Raw genomic sequence first — 19,600 nt, 5'->3', positions numbered from 1 at the left:
GCGTTTTGCATTCCTTGTGTATTTTCTTCCCTGGATTCCATGGTGTATTGTCATTTTATAAGATGGCTATTGTTGATATTCTAGAGTGGATTTGATTGGACTCTTTTCTCTTTCAAAGGGTCAAGGTATGTCCACTCCAGCTTCCTAGGGTGTTCTGATGATGACATTCTTACTGCGCTTATCCTTCATGTATTACAAACACCAGATCAAGTTCCTCTCATGCCCTATCGACCAGGCATCCCACTTGGGAAAGGCTTGTTGTCCTCCTTGCCCTCAAGTACGTAGGGCAAGGAACCAGATGGTGAACCAAACACACCATGCCCAGACAACCATTCAGGATGACTATCATCTTGACCTGGCCACTTGATCACACCTTTGACATAGACTCTTGTGCCTACTTTAACATCAAAGGCTGTCACCTAACAGTGGATAAAAACCTTTACAGCAAGGCGCATGGTGTCATATTCCACCATAGAGACATCCATGGAGACCTGAAGAACATGCCCCGAGAGCAACGTCCATGGTTCCAGAAATGGGTGTGGTGGAATGCAGAATCACCGGCTAACACAAACAGGATCCCTGGTGCTGAACACTTGTTCAATTTGACTGCCAGTTATCGACTGGATTCTGACATCAAGGTTCCTTATGGGTCGCTTGTCGAGGTAACCAGTGAGGATGAAATCTTTGAGCTGCCCAAGAAAGACAAATTCGTCTGCTGGGTAGTGAGCAACTGGAACCCAAACTACAAGAGGGTACAGGTGTTCAACGAGCTCAGTAGGCATGTCAAAGTAGAGGCCTATGGGAGACATTTTAGTAGATACCTAGAAAAAGAAGACTACCGAAAGACACTGTCCAGCTGTATTAAAACCAACAATAGTTAAAAGGGTTTCAATTGTATGTTCTGTGTTGGTACAATACGTGGAGGATTTGTTATTAGCGTCAAAAGATGAAGAAACTCATATGCGAGCGCACCACAGACCGCACCACATTGGTAGACAATTTGGCGGAACAGCGTCATAAAGCATGTATGACAAAGCACAACATGTTACTAAGTGCAAGATGGACAAACTGGGAGTTAACGTTAAATGGGGAAAATCTACAATTTCATAAGATTTGTGCTTTTAATCCTGCGTTGTTAGGATGGTGAGTCGCATACATGTGACCCAGATCAGATTACTCCGAAACCTAGGCCTGATTTGCAAGAGACAGCATTGGAATCAGGAAAAGTATTGTATCCAGATGGCTCTAGTTACATGAACACAGAAGGGAAGAGAGAAAAGGGGCATGCTGTGTGTGGTAAGCATTTGGAGTAATTCATCATTTGGGTACATTGTGGTCACCAGCATGTTGACAGCGACAGGAACACCAATAAAAATGGTCTGGAGGTAGAAGTATTATTAGAATAATGTCAGTTAACCAGTAAATTAGCAGTGGTAAAATGTGAAGCTCATACTAGTCGTACAGATAAAATCGCCATAGGTGGCTGCCTTGGTGAGAGAAAGTGTTATGGAACCACATGTATATATTGCGGATTCCTTACGATGAGACATTGGCTAAATTTGCCACAGGAAAACGTATTTTGGGTTGATGATTCTAGGTGAAATGCCAGGGGAATGGATTCTAAATCAAATCAAAGTTTATTTGTCACGTGCGCAGAATACAACAGTGAAATGCTCACTTACAGGGTCTAACCAAATGTGCAAAAAAAGGTATTAGGTGAACAATAGGTAGGTAAAGAAATAAAACAACAGTAAAAAGACAAGCTATATATAGTAGCGAGGCTATAAAAGTAGCGAGGCTATAAAAGTAGCGAGGCTACATACAGACACTGGTTAGTCAGGCTGATTGAGGCAGTATCTACATGTAGATATGGTTAAAGGTAACACATTTAAATTATATGACCGAACAATCATTGCAAATGCAGAAGGCCTTAGGGTTTGTGGTTTTATTTGTTAAATACATTTACATTTGATGTTGTCTTGTTCTGGAATGGGATTCTAGAATGGACGAAAGGGTGGAGGGAATTAGCATAAATAAATATGCATAGCTTATCACAATATTAATGCTGTTATGTGTGTGTGTGTTTTTGTTGCTTTCCAAGTCTTGTGCTATTACACTCTTAGGAACCAGAAGGGGGAAGTGGAGAAACCAACGCTGCTCCATCTGCCATTGAACAAGACGGCAGATTCAGCTGGAATGGCATTTTGTTGTGTGATCATAGTTCCGAGGCCATAAGTCTCTGAATTTGTACACCTGCGGTGATTGTTTGTTCATTTGTTTGTTTGTTTAATATGGCTGGGGGCAGTATTGAGTAGCTTGGATGAATAAGGTGCCCAGAGTAAACTGCCTGCTACTCAGGCCCAGAAGCTAAGATATGCATATTATTAGTATATTTGAATAGAAAACACTCTGAAGTTTCTAAAACTGTTTGAATGATGTCTGTGAGTTTAACATAACTCATATGGCAGGCAAAAACCGGAGAAAAAATCCAACCAGGAAGTGGAAAATCTGAGGTTTGTAGGTTTGCCTATCCAATATACAGTGTCTATGGTGTCATATTGCACTTCCTAAGGCTTCCACTAGATGTCAACAGTCTTTAGAACCTTGTTTGATGGTTCTACTGGGAAGGATGAGGGAATAAGAGCTGATTGAGTCATGGGTCTGGCAGAGTGCCACGAGCTCATTCAGGCGCACCCCTGTGAGAGTTAAAAACATCCTAAAGATTGATTCTATACATCGTTTGACATGTTTCTACGAACTGTAATGGAATTTTAAAAACTTTTCGTCTGGACTAAGTGTGCCTGCGCGTCGTGAATTTAGATTTTTTTAACTAAACGCGCAAACAAAAAGGAGGTATTTGGACATAAATCATGGACTTTATCGAACAAAACAAACATTTATTGTGGAACTGGGATTACTGGGAGTGTCATCTGATGAGATCATCAAAGGTTAGTGATTAATTTTCTCTATTTCTGTTTTTTGTGACTCCTCTCTTTGGCTGGAAAAATGGTTGTGTTTTTCTGTGACTAGGTACTGACCTAACATAATCAGATGTCATAAAGCCTTTTTGAAATCGGACACTGTGGTGGGATTAACAACAAGTTTATCTTTAAAATAGTGTAAAATACTTGTATATTTGAGGAATTTTAATTATGAGATTTCTGTTGTTGGAATTTGGCGCACTGCACTTTCACGGCTTTGTAGCAGGCCATTTACTCTGGGCATGCTTTTCATCCTGATGTGAAAATACTGACCCCTACCCCAAAGAAGTTAAGGGAGTAATCAGGGTACTATCTGGTTACCTTCTTCCTGTTGGGGCATAAACTGTAAGGATTGGAGAGAGGAAGTGGCTTAAGTGGAATATAAATATCTGGATGGGACAAATGTTGGGTTGTCTGATTACAGCTGTACAGAACCTTTGGGATAGAATTAAACTTGGTTAAAGCTTCTCTAGTGTCCATGGGTTATTTACTCTGAAAAATTAGAACCTAACACTAGGTTTCCATCCAATTGAGAGATTTCCATGCGAATATTGTAAAATCTGCAGAAATACAATATAGGTATTTTCCCATCAGTTGTTTCCATCAAATTGACATGTTGCAGATTAAAGTCTGTGTGTAAATACTTAGCGCACATACAAATGACTTTTGCTGTTAAATTCCCATAAACTGAATTTAAAAAATACAGGTTAAATGGGTTTCCAATTCTATTTTCAACTCTTGGCCAACTGATGGTTTTGTCACAAAAAATGGTGCGTAGGTTTAACAATAGTGCCCACTCTGATATTGGCAGGTGCACTCTAGTCAACAGCTTGTAGACACAGTGTGGGTATAGTCTACGACATGATGAGATTATTATGGACCAAAGTTTGAGAATGATTTTATTTATCAAATGGCAGCCAAGCTTCGATCATCATGTCGACAAAATAAGACCCTCAATATTTATTGAAAGGAGCATCTGGGGCGGCAGGTAGCCTAGTGGTTAGAGCGATGGACTACGAACCAAAAGGTTGCTAGATCAAATTCGTGAGCTGACAAGATAAAAATCTGTCATTCTGCCCCTAAACCCACTGTTCCTAGGCCATCATTGTAAATAATAATTTGTTCTTAACTGACTTGCCTAGTTAAATAAAGGATAAATAAATGCAATGCATGGCAGAGAAAATAGGGGGGAACGTGCAATATGACTTGTTACCAAACATTTTCAAATGTTAACATCATGTAATGTACAAGTGCTGTCCGTGAACATTATACTGTTTTTACTTTTTGAGAGAATTGAAATTGATGTGAGAATGCAATGAATTTGAAATATTGTTAAAGATTTGTGGATATTTGTATTAATGTTGACCACCTCACAGCAGCCACATCACTTCCACCTGCTTGATCAGTTCAGAATATGCACTCCTTTACTCCACTGCCCAGATCAGAGATTTGACCCACAGAAAAACTACAATGGCCCAAACAGAGAAAACCCTTTGCATACATTTGTTTTTGCATTGTTTACCTACCAGCACAAAACAAAGGAAACCATACAACCTTACTGCACAGACAGAAAGATAAATTGGTTGTGTCCTTACTGTGCCTTTGAGTATGCTTTGAAAGGGGGAGGGGGAAAGTACAGTTGTGAGGAATTTCCTGCACAATGAAAAGAGTTGTAAGACCTATAAGATATGTCATGTACTGAATGGAATGTTGTCCCACTCCTTCAATGGCTTTGCGAAGTTGCTGGAAGGTGCTTCAACAAAGTCCTAAGTAAAGGGTCTGAATACTTATGTAAATATGATTTTTCAGTAAAACAATATTTGCAGGATTGTCTAAAACCTGTTTTTGCTTTATCATTATGGGGTAGTGTGTGTAGATTGATGAGGATAAAAAAAACGCATTTTAGAAAAAGTCTGTAACGTAATCTTTTGGGGAAAGGTCAAGGGGTCTGAATACTTTCCGAATGCACTGTAGATCATTGTCCCGGTCAGACTACAGCTATAGGCTAAAGAAAATCTCAATCTGGCTATGAGCCTCGCCCCCATGAGCTTTTAGATTCTGTGAGAATAAATTGGAACACATCAGACCACAGACACATACTGAACGCAGACAGATACATTCTGACAGGAAGCAGGGCCACAACCACAATACAATGAAAACAGGCTTCCTATAGGCTTGGCATGTGTTGTATAAAAGGCTGGCAGATTGATTAAATTATTATTCTTTGATATTGTATGTTTTATTTTGAAAAGCTTTAGTTGAAAAGTAAAGTGTACCTGTTCATTCATTTGAAATGCAATTGAATACAGGTCCACAAGTCATTTTGCTTTCAGTGATGAGGCATGATTCACTTGACCACATCTACGTAGTTCCTGTAGCAGCATTGCTAGACTAGTCTAGCCCACAAACTTACATGGTTCCTACTAGAATAAACCAGAAGCAGAATTTTACCAAAAAGTGGGAGAGACATTTTGTGACCTACTGCTTTATCAAACAACCGTCCAACACGCATTCCCTCAACACTCACTCATTGTCACTTGAAGAACTCAAGCTTTTTTTAAGGTAGAGAAAATAATTCATTTCATTATGGTGATAGACAAATTATATTCTATATTGGTTTTCAAATATAGTAAATTACAGAATGTGTGATGTTGTTATGTTCAGTTTCAGTGTTATTTTTTAACATACTTGGTGGAACTAGTTTAGAGAATAAAAGACTAACCCACTGGGCAAATATTTCAATTTTACATCTATTCATTGAAATGACATGGAAACAATGTTGATTTAACCAGTGTGCTCAGTGGGAATGCTCTTTTGTTACACAATCTCAAAATATATATTTTTTAAATCCAAAGTTATGTAAAATAGTTCATTCTTGTCATTTATTGCTTTGTATTTTTGATCTTCTAAAATCAGGTTCTCTTAGTGGGCATAACCATGGATGAGTCAGACAAATTGAAACAGGTAAGGTCACTTGGAAATAAAAAAATAAAAAATACTTTTCTTCTTCTTGTTATGTCAGGTTCAGATCTCATCAAACCAGTTTTAACCATACGGTTATGAACATGGCGTTGATAGTGTGTAAAATTAGCATAGGTTGTTTTTCAAATGGAAAGTGAACTAGAAAGTTACTTTGATATGTCCATACAATTGGCATAGAAATGATATACAACTCAAAATGATAAACTTGGAATACAACAGGGGTAATAACTTACAGTACAACAAATAACAGCAGAATAAGACACTACATGAAAGATACTGTTCCGGACCAAATAAGTTAAAGTTGTAATGACACAAAACTTTGTCAGGTAAAATGACCTGTTGATGGTGTTGATGCAAACACTACGTACTGTAGGCTACTCATTGTCGAGGGGGTGTGGACCAACTATTTAACTGCTCCCTCTTGTATTATATACATAGTCTCTGACAGCTTTCAACGATAACAGAAAATGATTAGAAATCATTAGAGAATAAACTATGCTCCAAGTTCACATTCTGAATGTGGAGTTAGGTCTAAATAACTATGATAAAAGTAGACTCATACTTTGATAAACTTCCTGCCTGCATCAGACAACCAGGTGAAGAGAAAACATAAATATCAGCCACACCTTTTTACCTAACCTGCCTGTCTCCGAGAGTAGCTCGGCACAAGGCGTTTTGCTGCGTCACTCAGTCACTCACTGATCTCTACACCTGGATGGTATACGTAGACAGTGTGATACAATACTTCATCTTCCTGCATTGTGGATACCAAGGTAAGTTTGAGAACTTGGCTCGGAGGAGGAACTATTCATTATAATAAAAGTAGTGACAATGTTTGACTGGTTATGTATAACTGTTACTCTAAATAAGAGCATTGTGAGTAATCATAAAAATCATACGGAATCTTGTACTTCACATTGATAAACTATTTCTTATGTTAATTTGTCATTTTATTTGAGTAATTGTTGATTAAAGACAACTTTGCCATATTATGATATAGTTTATTAAGTGACCAGAGATCTTTTTGTGATAAGACTAAGGAATAGGCATGAGTCCTAGTTAATGATTGGTAGAATTTGACTTTGATATGAGTTCTAACATGGTTGTATGGTTTGGTCTTGTCCAAGGCGTTGTTGGTCATTGTTTGAGACATATTGCTGAACATGCACTTGGCGTATTCACAGGGTAGCACAAGTGTACTTTGTTCAAAAAGAGGGGTGATGTTATAAAATATTTGTAAAAAAAAACAACTGGAAAATACACTTGTAGAACATTCCAGCAAGAGCCGCGCGTTAGGGAGGGGGTAGTGTCACGTCTACTCCTGCTCCTCTGGCGCTCGTTGTCGCCAGTTTACACATTACTACGCACACCTGTCACCATCGTTACACACACCTGCGCCTCAAATCAAATTTTATTTGTCACATACACATGGTTAGCAGATGTACAGTGGGGCAAAAAAGTATTTAGTCAGCCACCAATTGTGCAAGTTCTCCCACTTAAAAAGATGAGGCCTGTAATTTTCATCATAGGTACACTTCAACTATGACAGACAAAATGAGAAAAAAATCCAGAAAATCACATTGTAGGATTTTTAATGAATTTATTTGCAAATTATGGTGGAAAATAAGTATTTGGTTACAAACAAGCAAGATTTCTGGCTCTCACAGACCTGTAACTTCTTCTTTAAGAGGCTCCTCTGTCCTCCACTCGGTACCTATTAATGGCACCTGTTTGAACTTGTTATCAGTATAAACGACCTGTCCACAACCTCAAACAGTCACACTCCACTATGGCCAAGATGTAATAAATGTATCACTAGCCACTAGGTACACTTCAACTGTGAGAGACGGAATCTAAGAAAATCACATTGTATGATTTTTAAGTAATTCATTTGCATTTTATTGCATGACATAAGTATTTGATCACCTACCAACCAGTAAGATTTCCGGCTCTCACAGACCTGTTAGTTTTTCTTTAAGAAGCTCTCCTGTTCTCCACTCATTACCTGTATTAACTGCACCTGTTTGAACTCGTTACCTGTATAAAAGACACCTTTCCACACATTCAAACAGACTCCAACCTCTCCACAATGGCCAAGACTAGAGAGCTGTGTAAGGACATCAGGGATACAATTGTAGACCTGCACAAGGCTGGGATGGGCTACAGGAAAATAGGCAAGCAGCTTGGTGAGAAGGCAACAACTGTTGGCACAATTATTAGAAAATGGAAGAAGTTCAAGATGATGGTCAATCACCCTCAGTCTTGGGCTCCATGCAAGATCTCACCTCATGGGGCATTCGTGATTATGAGGAAGGTGAGGGATCAGCCCAGAACTACACGGCAGGACCTGGTCAATGACCTGAAGAGAGCTGGGACCACAGTCTCAAAGAAAACCATCAGTAACACACTACGCCGTCATGGATTAAAATCCTGCAGCGCACGTAAGGTCCCCCTGCTCAAGCCAGCGCATGTCCAGGCCCGTCTGAAGTTTGCCAATGACCATCTGGATGATCCAGAGGAGGAATGGGAGTAGGTCATGTGGTCTGATGAGACAAAAACAGAGCTTTTTGGTCTAAACTCCACTCGCCGTGTTTGGAGGAAGCCGAAGGATGAGAACAATCCCAAGAACACCATCCCAACCGTGAAGCATGGAGGTGGAAACATTCTTTGGGGATGCTTTTCTGCAAAGGGGACAGGACGACTGCACCGTATTGAGGGGAGGATGGATGGGGCCATGTATCGCAAGATCTTGGCCAACAACCTCCTTCCCTCAGTAAGAGTGTTGAAGATGGGTCGTGGAGTGGCCTCCTGGAGTGGCCTAGCAAGTCTCCAGACCTGAACCCAATAGAAAATCTTTGGAGGGAGCTGAAAGTCCGTATTGCCCAGCAACAGCCTTGAAACCTGAAGGATCTGGAGAAGGTCTGTATGGAGGAGTGGGCCAAAATCCCTGCTGCAGTGTGTGCAAACCTGGTCAAGAACTACAGGAAACATATGATCTCTGTAATTGCAAACAAAGGTTTCTGTACCAAATATTAAGTCCTGCTTTTCTGATGTATCAAATACTTATGTCATGCAATAAAATTAATTACTTAAAAATCATATGATTTTCTGGATTTTTGTTTTAGATTCCGTCTCTCACAGTTGAAGTGTACCTATGATAAAAATGACAGACCTCTACATGCTTTGTATAAGTAGGAAAATCTGCAAAATCGGCAGTGTATCAAATACTTGTTCTCCCCACTGTATGAGATGAGTAATGTATGGCATGTAAACATTATATAAAGTAGGATTGTTTAAAGTGGCTAGTGATACATTTATTACATCCAATTTTTAATTACACTGCTCAAAAAAATAAAGGGAACACTTAAACAACACAATATAACTCCAAGTCAATCACACTTCTGTGAAATCAAACTGTCCACTTAGGAAGCAACACTGATTGACAATAAATTTCACATGCTGTCGTGCAAATGGAATAGACAACAGGTGGAAATTATAGGCAATTAGCAAGACACCCCCAATAAAGGAGTGGTTCTGCAGGTGGGGACCACAGACCACTTCTCAGTTCCTATGCTTCCTGGCTGATGTTTTGGTCACTTTTGAATGCTGGCGGTGCTTTCACTCTAGTGGTAGCATGAGACGGAGTCTACAACCCACACAAGTGGCTCAGGTAGTGCAGCTCATCCAGGATGGAACATCAATGCAAGCTGTAGCAAGAAGGTTTGCTGTGTCTGTCAGCATAGTGTCCAGAGCATGGAGGCGCTACCAGGAGACAGGCCAGTACATCAGGAGACGTGGAGGAGGCCGTAGGAGGGCAACAACCCAGCAGCAGGACTGCTACCTCCGCCTTTGTGCAAGGAGGAGCAGGAGGAGCACTGCCAGAGCCCTGCAAAATGACCTCCTGCAGGCCACAAATGTGCATGTGTCTGCTCAAACGGTCAGAAACAGACTCCATGAGGGTGGTATGAGGGCCCGACGTCCACAGGTGGGGGTTGTGCTTACAGCCCAACACCGTGCAGGACGTTTTTCATTTGCCAGAGAACACCAAGATTGGCAAATTCGCCACTGGCGCCCTGTGCTCTTCACAGATCAAAGCAGGTTCACACTGAGCACGTGACAGACGTGACAGTCTGGAGACGCCGTGGAGAATGTTCTGCTGCCTGCAACATCCTCCAGCATGACCGGTTTGGCGGTGGGTCAGTCATGGTGTGGGGTGGCATTTCTTTGGGGGGGCCGCACAGCCCTCCATGTGCTCGCTAGAGGTATCCTGACTGCCATTAGGTACCGAGATGAGATCCTCAGACCCCTTGTGAGACCATATGCTGGTGCGGTTGGCCCTGGGTTCCTCCTAATGCAAGACAATGCTAGACCTCATGTGGCTGGAGTGTGTCAGCAGTTCCTGCAAGAGGAAGGCATTGATGCTATGGACTGGCCCGCCCCTTCCCCAGACCTGAATCCAATTGAGCACATTGGGGACATCATGTCTCCATCCACCAACGCCACATTGCACCACAGACTGTCCAGGAGTTGGCGGATGCTTTAGTCCAGGTCTGGGAGGAGATCCCTCAGGAGACCATCCGCCACCTCATCAGGAGCATGCCCAGGCATTGTAGGGAGGTCATACAGGCACGTGGAGGCCACACACACTACTGAGCCTCATTTTGACTTGTTTTAAGGACATTACATCAAAGTTGGATCAGCCTGTAGTGTGTTTTCCACTTTAATTTTGTGTGTGACTCCAAACCATGGGTTGATACATTTGATTTCCATTGATAATTTTTGTGTGATTTTGTTGTCAGCACATTCAACTATGCAAAAAAAAGTATTTAATAACAATATTTCATTCATTCAGATCTAGGATGTGTTATTTTAGTGTTCCCTTTATTTTTTTGAGCAGTGGATTAATGTGGCTAGAGATGAATCAGTATGTTGGCAGCAGTCACTCAATGTTAGTGAATGCTGTTAAACAGTCTGATGGCCTTGAGATATAAGCTGTTTTTCTGTCTCTTGGTCCCCGCTTTGATGCACCTGTACTGACCTCGCCTTCTGGATGATAGAGAGGTGAACAGGCAGTGGCTCGGGTGGTTGTTGTCCTTGATGATCTTTTTGGCCTTCCTGTGACATCGGGTGCTGTAGGTGTCCTGGAGGGTGGGTAGTTTGTCCCCGGTGATGTGTTGTGCAGACCTCACTACCCTCTGGTAGAAGGCTTCTGCGCCTTCTTCACCACGCTGTCTGTGTGGGTGGACCATTTCAGTTTGTCCGTGATGTGTACGCCGAGGAACTTAAAACTTTCCACCTTCTCCACTACTGTCCCGTCGATGTGGATAGGGAGCTGCTCCCTCTGCTGTTTCCTGAAGTCCACGATCATCTCTTTTGTTTTGTTGACATTGAGTGTGAGGTTATTTTCCTGACACCACACTCCGAGGGCCCCCACCTCCTCCCTGTAGGCCGTCTTGTTGCTGTTGGTAATCAAGCCTTCCACTGTAGTGTCATCTGCAAACTTGATGATTGAGTTGGAGGCGTGCATGTCCACGCAGTCATGGGTGAACAGGGAGTACAGGAGAGGGCTGAGAACGCACCATTGTGAGGCCCCAGTGTTGAGGATCAGCGGGGTGGAGATGTTGTTTCTTACCCTCACCACCTGGGGGCGGCCCGTCAGGAAGTCCAAGACCCAGTTGCACAGGGCGTGGTCGAGTCCCAGGCTGTAGTCGATGAACAGCTTTCTTACATAGGTATTCCTCTTGTCCAGATGGATTTGGGCAGTGTGCAGTGTGATTTCGTCTGTGGACCCATTGGGGTGGTAAGCAAATTGGAGTGGGTCTTGGGTGTCAGGTAGGGTGGAGGTGATATGGTCCTTGATTAGCCTCTCAAAGCACTTCATGATGGGGGCTTCCGGTGACGCAACTTAGGAAATGGCTGCCTAGTTTTTCGTACTGCACATCAGGTGGGGAATTCCCCCCCTAAATTAAAGTATTTACTCTGAGCATTATAATAACTTAAGCAAAATGGAAAAGGGGAAAATAGGAAAAGGTCGCGGAGCTACAACAACAGCCCATAACAAGACAGCACAAGATATAATCGTTGATGAACCCGAAATGACTAATGCTAGCACAAAAAAAGAGAGCAGCAGCAAAAGGACCCTCATTACGTGAGGTAATGGAGGAATTGCGCGAGGCGCCCACAGGCTTACGAGAGGAACTTCGAGAAGATGTAAGAAAATAACTAAATGAGTTGAAGAAGGACATTAACCAGAAACTGGAAGAAAACAAATTAGAACTTCACAGCATATCTACAAGAATGGGGGACGCAGAACAGACACATGGAACTTCACAGCATATCTACAAGAATGGGGGACGCAGAACAGACACATGGAACTTCACAGCATATCTACAAGAATGGGGGACGCAGAACAGACACATGGAACTTCACAGCATATCTACAAGAATGGGGGACGCAGAACAGACACATGGAACTTCACAGCATATCTACAAGAATGGGGGACGCAGAACAGACACATGGAACTTCACAGCATATCTACAAGAATGGGGGACGCAGAACAGACACATGGAACTTCACAGCATATCTACAAGAATGGGGGACGCAGAACAGACACATGGAACTTCACAGCATATCTACAAGAATGGGGGACGCAGAACAGACACATGGAACTCCGTAGTCAAGGAAATACTTGAACAGTCACTGAAAAGACAACACGCACTACAGGCAAAAGTGACAGAACTCGAAGGTTTCTCACGTCGAAACAACATTAGACTTTATAAACGTAGTAGAGGGCGCAGAAAAAGACTCTATGCCCAACTTCGTGGAGGGTCTATTCAAGGACATACTTGAAGACGAAAGTGACCTGGGAATCGACTCGAGCAGGCTCTCCCATGGATCGTTGTCGACGGGAAGATGCAAGACACTGAATCGGATTTAACAGAATGAATTGTTACCGCAAGCTGTTAAGACTTTGGGTTGTTACGGTTGACATTACAATAGGTAAAATATATCCCCTATTTTCCCCCAATGCTGAACAAGGGTGAGTAGCCAAAAGCATGTGTTCTTTACGAACACACTAAGTAGTGTCACGTTAATAACATATACATTAGCTAAGGATTAATGACACATTGACAACGGGGCGACAGAAGGGCGTATCAAGGGGAGGATTCATGATATGCACGCATGACCGATGTAGTTTTCACTTGTAATTAACCAATGTGTATAATCGACACAATAGGTGCCCTTATTATTTTCGGTTCCACCAGGTCTTGTCTGTGACTACGTCACGCATTTTCATATCTGAGCGAGGGGCCCATCCTGCGGACAGGCTCATCCCCTCAAACCCCAGAGGCAAGAGACAGTCCTCTGACATGGGAGTCCAAATACCAAAGTATTTTCCCACTTTGGTTTACTTTATTATCATTCTTGATTTTTCGTTCATTTTTAGGTTCATGATAAGCAGGCAGATATGTTGCACAGGTTTTTTATTTTTTATATCGATGCATCACCGGGAATTTAAGGTCATAAGTCTCTATCTAAACGGACTGGGGAGTGACATCAAGAGAAGTAAGGTCATAAGTCTCTATGTAAACGGACTGGGGAGTGACATCAAGAGAAGTAAGGTCATAAGTCTCTATGTAAACGGACTGGGGAGTGACATCAAGAGAAGTAAGGTCATAAGTCTCAATGTAAACGGACTGGGGAGTGACATCAAGAGAAGTAAGGTCATAAGTCTCTATGTAAACGGACTGGGGAGTGACATCAAGAGAAGTAAGGTCATAAGTCTCAATGTAAACGGACTGGGGAGTGACATCAAGAGAAGTAAGGTCATAAGTCTCTATGTAAACGGACTGGGGAGTGACATCAAGAGAAGTAAGGTCATAAGTCTCAATGTAAACGGACTGGGGAGTGACATCAAGAGAAGTAAGGTCATAAGTCTCTATGTAAACGGACTGGGGAGTGACATCAAGAGAAGTAAGGTCATAAGTCTCTATGTAAACGGACTGGGGAGTGACATCAAGAGAAGTAAGGTCATAAGTCTCTATGTAAACGGACTGGGGAGTGACATCAAGAGAAGTAAGGTCATAAGTCTCTATGTAAACGGACTGGGGAGTGACATCAAGAGAAGTAAGGTCATAAGTCTCTATGTAAACGGACTGGGGAGTGACATCAAGAGAAGTAAGGTCATAAGTCTCAATGTAAACGGACTGGGGAGTGACATCAAGAGAAGTAAGGTCATAAGTCTCTATGTAAACGGACTGGGGAGTGACATCAAGAGAAGTAAGGTCATAAGTCTCTATGTAAACGGACTGGGGAGTGACATCAAGAGAAGTAAGGTCATAAGTCTCTATGTAAACGGACTGGGGAGTGACATCAAGAGAAGTAAGGTCATAAGTCTCTATGTAAACGGACTGGGGAGTGACATCAAGAGAATAAGGTCATAAGTCTCTATGTAAACGGACTGGGGAGTGACATCAAGAGAAGTAAGGTCATAAGTCTCTATGTAAACAGACTGGGGAGTGACATCAAGAGAAGTAAGGTCATAAGTCTCTATGTAAACGGACTGGGGAGTGACATCAAGAGAAGTAAGGTCATAAGTCTCAATGTAAACGGACTGGGGAGTGACATCAAGAGAATTAAGGTCATAAGTCTCTATGTAAACGGACTGGGGAGTGACATCAAGAGAAGTAAGGTCATAAGTCTCTATGTAAACGGACTGGGGAGTGACATCAAGAGAAGTAAGGTCATAAGTCTCTATGTAAACGGACTGGGGAGTGACATCAAGAGAAGTAAGGTCATCAGTCTCTATGTAAACGGACTGGGGAGTGACATCAAGAGAAGTAAGGTCATAAGTCTCTATGTAAACGGACTGGGGAGTGACATCAAGAGAAGTAAGGTCATCAGTCTCTATGTAAACGGACTGGGGAGTGACATCAGGAGAAGTAAGGTCATAAGTCTCAATGTAAACGGACTGGGGAGTGACATCAAGAGAAGTAAGGTCATAGCAAAGATGAAACGGGAGAGAGGTGACATACTATTCTGTCAGGAAACTCACTTATCCACACCTGAACACGAGAAACTCAAGAAAATGGGATTTAGGAACACTTTTGTTTCTTCTTACAAAATGGGTAGAAGGGGAGTTGCAATCTTGCTCCCAAATTCAGTTAATTTAGAGTTTATGTCAGAAATAAAAGACAAGGAGGGTAAATTTATACTTGTTAAATGTAAACTGGATAACAAGGAAGTTACATTATTTAATGTATACGCACCCCCAGGGAGTGACACGTCTTCTACAGGAAGTTACATTATTTAATGTATACGCACCCCCAGGGAGTGACATGGTCTTCTACAGGAAGTTACATTATTTAATGTATACACACCCCCAGGGAGGGACACGGTCTTCTACAGGAAGTTACATTATTTAATGTATACGCACCCCCAGGGAGTGACACGGTCTTCTACAGGAAGTTACATTATTTAATGTATACGCACCCCCAGGGAGGGACACGGTCTTCTACAGGAAGTTACATTTTTTAATGTATACGCACCCCCAGGGAGTGACATGGTCTTCTACAGGAAGTTACATTATTTAATGTACACGCACCCCCAGGGAGTGACACGGTCTTCTACAGGAAGTTACATTATTTAATGTATACACACCCCCAGGGAGGGACACGGTCTTCTACAGGAAGTTACATTATTTAATGTATACGCACCCCCAGGGAGTGACACGGTCTTCTACAGGAAGTTACATTTTTTAATGTATACGCACCCCCAGGGAGTGACATGGTCTTCTACAGGAAGTTACATTATTTAATGTATACGCACCCCCAGGGAGGGACATGGTCTTCTACAGGAAGTTACATTATTTAATGTATATGCACCCCCTGGGAGTGACATGGTCTTCTACAGGAAGTTACATTATTTAATGTACACGCACCCCCAGGGAGTGACACGGTCTTCTACAGGAAGTTACATTATTTAATGTATACGCACCCCCAGGGAGTGACATGGTCTTCTACAGGAAGTTACATTATTTAATGTATACTCACCCCCAGGGAGTGACACGGTCTTCTACAGGAAGTTACATTATTTAATGTATACACACCCCCAGGGAGTGACATGGTCTTCTACAGGAAGTTACATTATTTAATGTATACGCACCCCCAGGGAGTGACACGGTCTTCTACAGGAAGGTGTTTGATTTAATTGCCACAGAAACCACTGGCACTCTGATCTGTGGAGGGGACTTTAACACAATTCTAAACTCAAAATTGGACAGCACAAATCAAAATAGGAAAATGAGTCTAGTTGCTAAAAAGATCAATGGGATACTGCAGGATCTAGGACTGCTCGATGTATGGCACGACACCCACAAGACCGATAAGGAATATACTTTTTACTCAGCCCACCACACTGAATACTCCAAGTTAGACTACTTTTTCATGTACAGTGCAGATAGACACAGGCTAAAGGATTGTAGGATCGGGCAGAGCGATCATAATGGAGTTTACCTTACTCTACACCTTGATAGCAAACCAAGAAATACTAAATGGAGACTTAATACAAGCATGCTGAATGATCCAGCATTCAAGGAATCAATAAAGACAGAATTGAACATCTATCTGGAGAATAATGATAACGGGGAAGTATCTCCTGCTATATTGTGGGATGCAGCTAAGGCGGTTATTAGAGGAAAGATCATAGCCACATCAGCTCTCAAGAAAAAGATTCAAACACACAGAAACTGCTGAAATTACAGGAAACCCTAAGAAACTTAGAACAATCTAATAGTCAATACAAAGACCCTCTTATATTATGAGAGATTCAAAAGGTAAAACAGGAAATTGACCAGATTTATAGAGAACAAGTAGAGAAAAAGCTTAGGTTCCTGAAACAACGATTTTATGAAGCAGGCTCAAAGGCAACCAAATTACCTGACTCAGGAAACAGCAAGCACAGAATACAATTTTCAAAATAAAAGACCCCAAAACAAAGAAGATCACATGCAAGTTAGATGAAATACAGAATGCATTTGAATCATATTACACAAATCTGTACAAGCAACCAGAGAAGGCAGATGCACAGACAATAGAGCACTTTTTGAACTCACTTGATCTCCCCTCAATTGGGACACAGCAAAATGATAGACTTACTTTAGAAATATCCACCGAATAAATTAATAAAGCAATATCTCAACAAAAAGTCAACAAGTCTCCAGGCACTGATGGCTTCCCTTCAGAATGGTTCAAGACCTTCAGAGAACAACTAACACCTCTACTTAAGGCCTGTTTTAACTGGACTCTGAGGGAGGGGGGTCTCCCACCGTCATGGAGAGAGGCCATCATATCTGTAATCCCAAAAGAGGGTAAAGATGAGAAGGAATGCAGTTCATATAGACCTATCGCAATTCTTAACACAGATTAAGAACTATATGCATCAATAATAGCCAAAAGAATGGAGAACATAATTCCAGAATTGATTGACGGAGATCAAACTCCTTTCATACAAAATAGGCAGACACAGGACAATATAAGGAGAACACTACATGTCATGGACCACATTCCTCAGAATAAGACAAGTGCAATATTAATCAGCCTAGATGCAGAAAAAGCATTTGATTCAGTGGGATGGGATTACCTATTCCAAGTTATGGAAAGATTTGGTTTCAACAAAGTAGTGATACAGTGCATCAAAACACTATATTCGCGTCCGACCGCTAGAATAAAGATAAATGGACATTTGACACGAACAATAAAATTAGAGCGAGGGGCAAGACTGTAGTCTTTCACCCACGCTCTTCTCCTTGTGCCTCGAACCATTAGCACAGGCAATAAGACCGGACCCAACCTTAGAGGGAATAACAATAAGAGGCAGTGAACATAAGATATGCATGTATGCTGATGACGTTCTGTTATTCCTTAAAGACCCAGGCTCAAGTGGACCTAGACTGATTGGATGTTTTACAAACATTTGGAACATATTCAGGCGGTGTGCTTAACGTACACAAGACCTACTATATAATTATACCCCACAGGAAGAGCTGAAGAGTAGGTATAACTTCCACTGGACCTCTTCAGCTATTAAATATCTTGGAGTATATCTACCAAAAGATACCCCCAAACTTTATTGCATGAATTACGATCACATCAACAAGAAAATATATGATGACATAGACAGGTGGAATTCACTTCCCTTAGATCTTAGTAGTAGAATTGAAACAATCAAAATGAACATCCTGCAAAGGTTACTGTATTTGTTCCAATCACTGCCCATAGAAATCCCGCCTAAACAGTTTAGGGAATGGGATAAACGGATATCAGGGTTTATCTGGAACAGTAAGAGACCAAGAATTAGATATACAACATTACAATTACCAAACAACTGTGGGGGTATGGCCTTACCAAACTTAAAAGAGTATTATGTGTCAGCCCAATTGAGACCTCTGCTGTGTTGGTGCAATTCAGAATACGAATCCAAATGGAAAGACATTGAGACTACTTTGACAGAGATACCCATACAGTCAGTACTGGGAAATAAATACATGGTAAAAGAAATACACAATAGACAAAATCAGTGGATTAATTTCTCTCTGAAGACATGGTTTAGGGTAGTTAAGCAAAATAAATTAGACAGAGAGATCAAACTGCTGAGTTGGCCCGCATACGACCCCAGCTTCATCCCTGCAACTCAGAACAGCAGATTTACACAGTGGACGCAGAAAGGCATCACATCATTCAGTACAATTATAAGGGATGGGGACCTAGATAACTTCCAGGACCTAAGTCAAAAACATGGCTTGGATATACAAGATTTGTATAGATACCTACAAGTTTGACACTGTTTCTTAAGGGAGATAAAAGTGACTGACCCTCGAGCACCTCCAAAGTTAATCCAAGTTTTCACTAACGCATATAACTTGGGGAGTAACAAAAAACAATTTCAAATCTCTACTTGGGTAGTCAATCCTCAAAGAAACATTCTACAAACTACAATAAAAAGAAATGGGAGGAGGAACTTAACATTGAAATAACTGATGAAACATGGTTGAACATATTAGAGACTCAACAAAGCTCCACCAACTCCAGGTCATGTAGAGAATTCTGTTGGAAGAATGTAATACGTTATATATAACACCTAAACTGAAATCAAAACAGACTGGCTCACTACACCCTTGTTGGAGAGAATGCGGTCTATTGAGGGTGAACCACTCTCATAGCTTTTGGACTTGCCCCGCAATCGAAACTTACTGGCGAGAAATAATAGGATTTGACATAGAACAAACATTCATTTCTTTGTACTTGGGTGAAATACCTGATAACTTACACAATAGAGGAAAGTACCTCTTGAAGGTCCTACTGGCAGCCAGTAAAAAGGCTATCACTAGGAAATGGCTACAAAAAGACCCTCCCACAGTGACACAATGGATAGACGTTGTAGAAGAAATACCCCACATGGAGCCTAAGACCTTTGCTTTAAGAACTCAACAGGAGAGAGGTCAATAATACTGGGAAAAATGGGTTTCGTACTTGGAAAAGGTATAATTCAAAGATGTCAATGTAACTAATATGATGACATGATGATGAATGTATGACATGTACTGTAACTGCCAGATCTTTTTTGTTGTTCTTTTAGTT

At 41.5% G+C, this 19,600-nt stretch overlaps 1 protein-coding gene and 1 pseudogene across 2 annotated transcripts in view; both read left to right on the top strand.

The window, feature by feature from the left end:
- The first annotated feature begins 187 nt into the window (after positions 1 to 187).
- LOC115106137 (4-galactosyl-N-acetylglucosaminide 3-alpha-L-fucosyltransferase 9-like) lies at positions 188 to 881 on the top strand (annotated as a pseudogene).
- Positions 882 to 5,450: 4,569 nt separating this feature from the next.
- The window catches only part of LOC115107141 (T-complex protein 11-like protein 2), a 46,684-nt gene continuing 32,534 nt past the window's right edge, over positions 5,451 to 19,600 (top strand). Inside the window, exons 1-2 of one of the 2 annotated variants that reach the window (XM_029630568.2) lie at positions 5,451 to 5,543; positions 5,898 to 5,945. In XM_029630568.2, coding sequence (XP_029486428.1) covers positions 5,919 to 5,945 — 27 coding nt within the window. In that variant the 5' untranslated portion in view covers positions 5,451 to 5,543; positions 5,898 to 5,918. Of the gene's footprint in view, positions 5,544 to 5,897; positions 5,946 to 6,225; positions 6,737 to 19,600 lie in introns of those variants that run through there. The other variant, XM_029630569.2, reaches the window with a different exon arrangement.

The sequence above is a fragment of the Oncorhynchus nerka genome, linkage group LG23, assembly GCF_034236695.1.
Source record: "Oncorhynchus nerka isolate Pitt River linkage group LG23, Oner_Uvic_2.0, whole genome shotgun sequence".
In the NCBI taxonomy this organism is placed as follows: domain Eukaryota; kingdom Metazoa; phylum Chordata; class Actinopteri; order Salmoniformes; family Salmonidae; genus Oncorhynchus; species Oncorhynchus nerka.
This window is presented reverse-complemented; position numbering and strand designations above follow the sequence as displayed.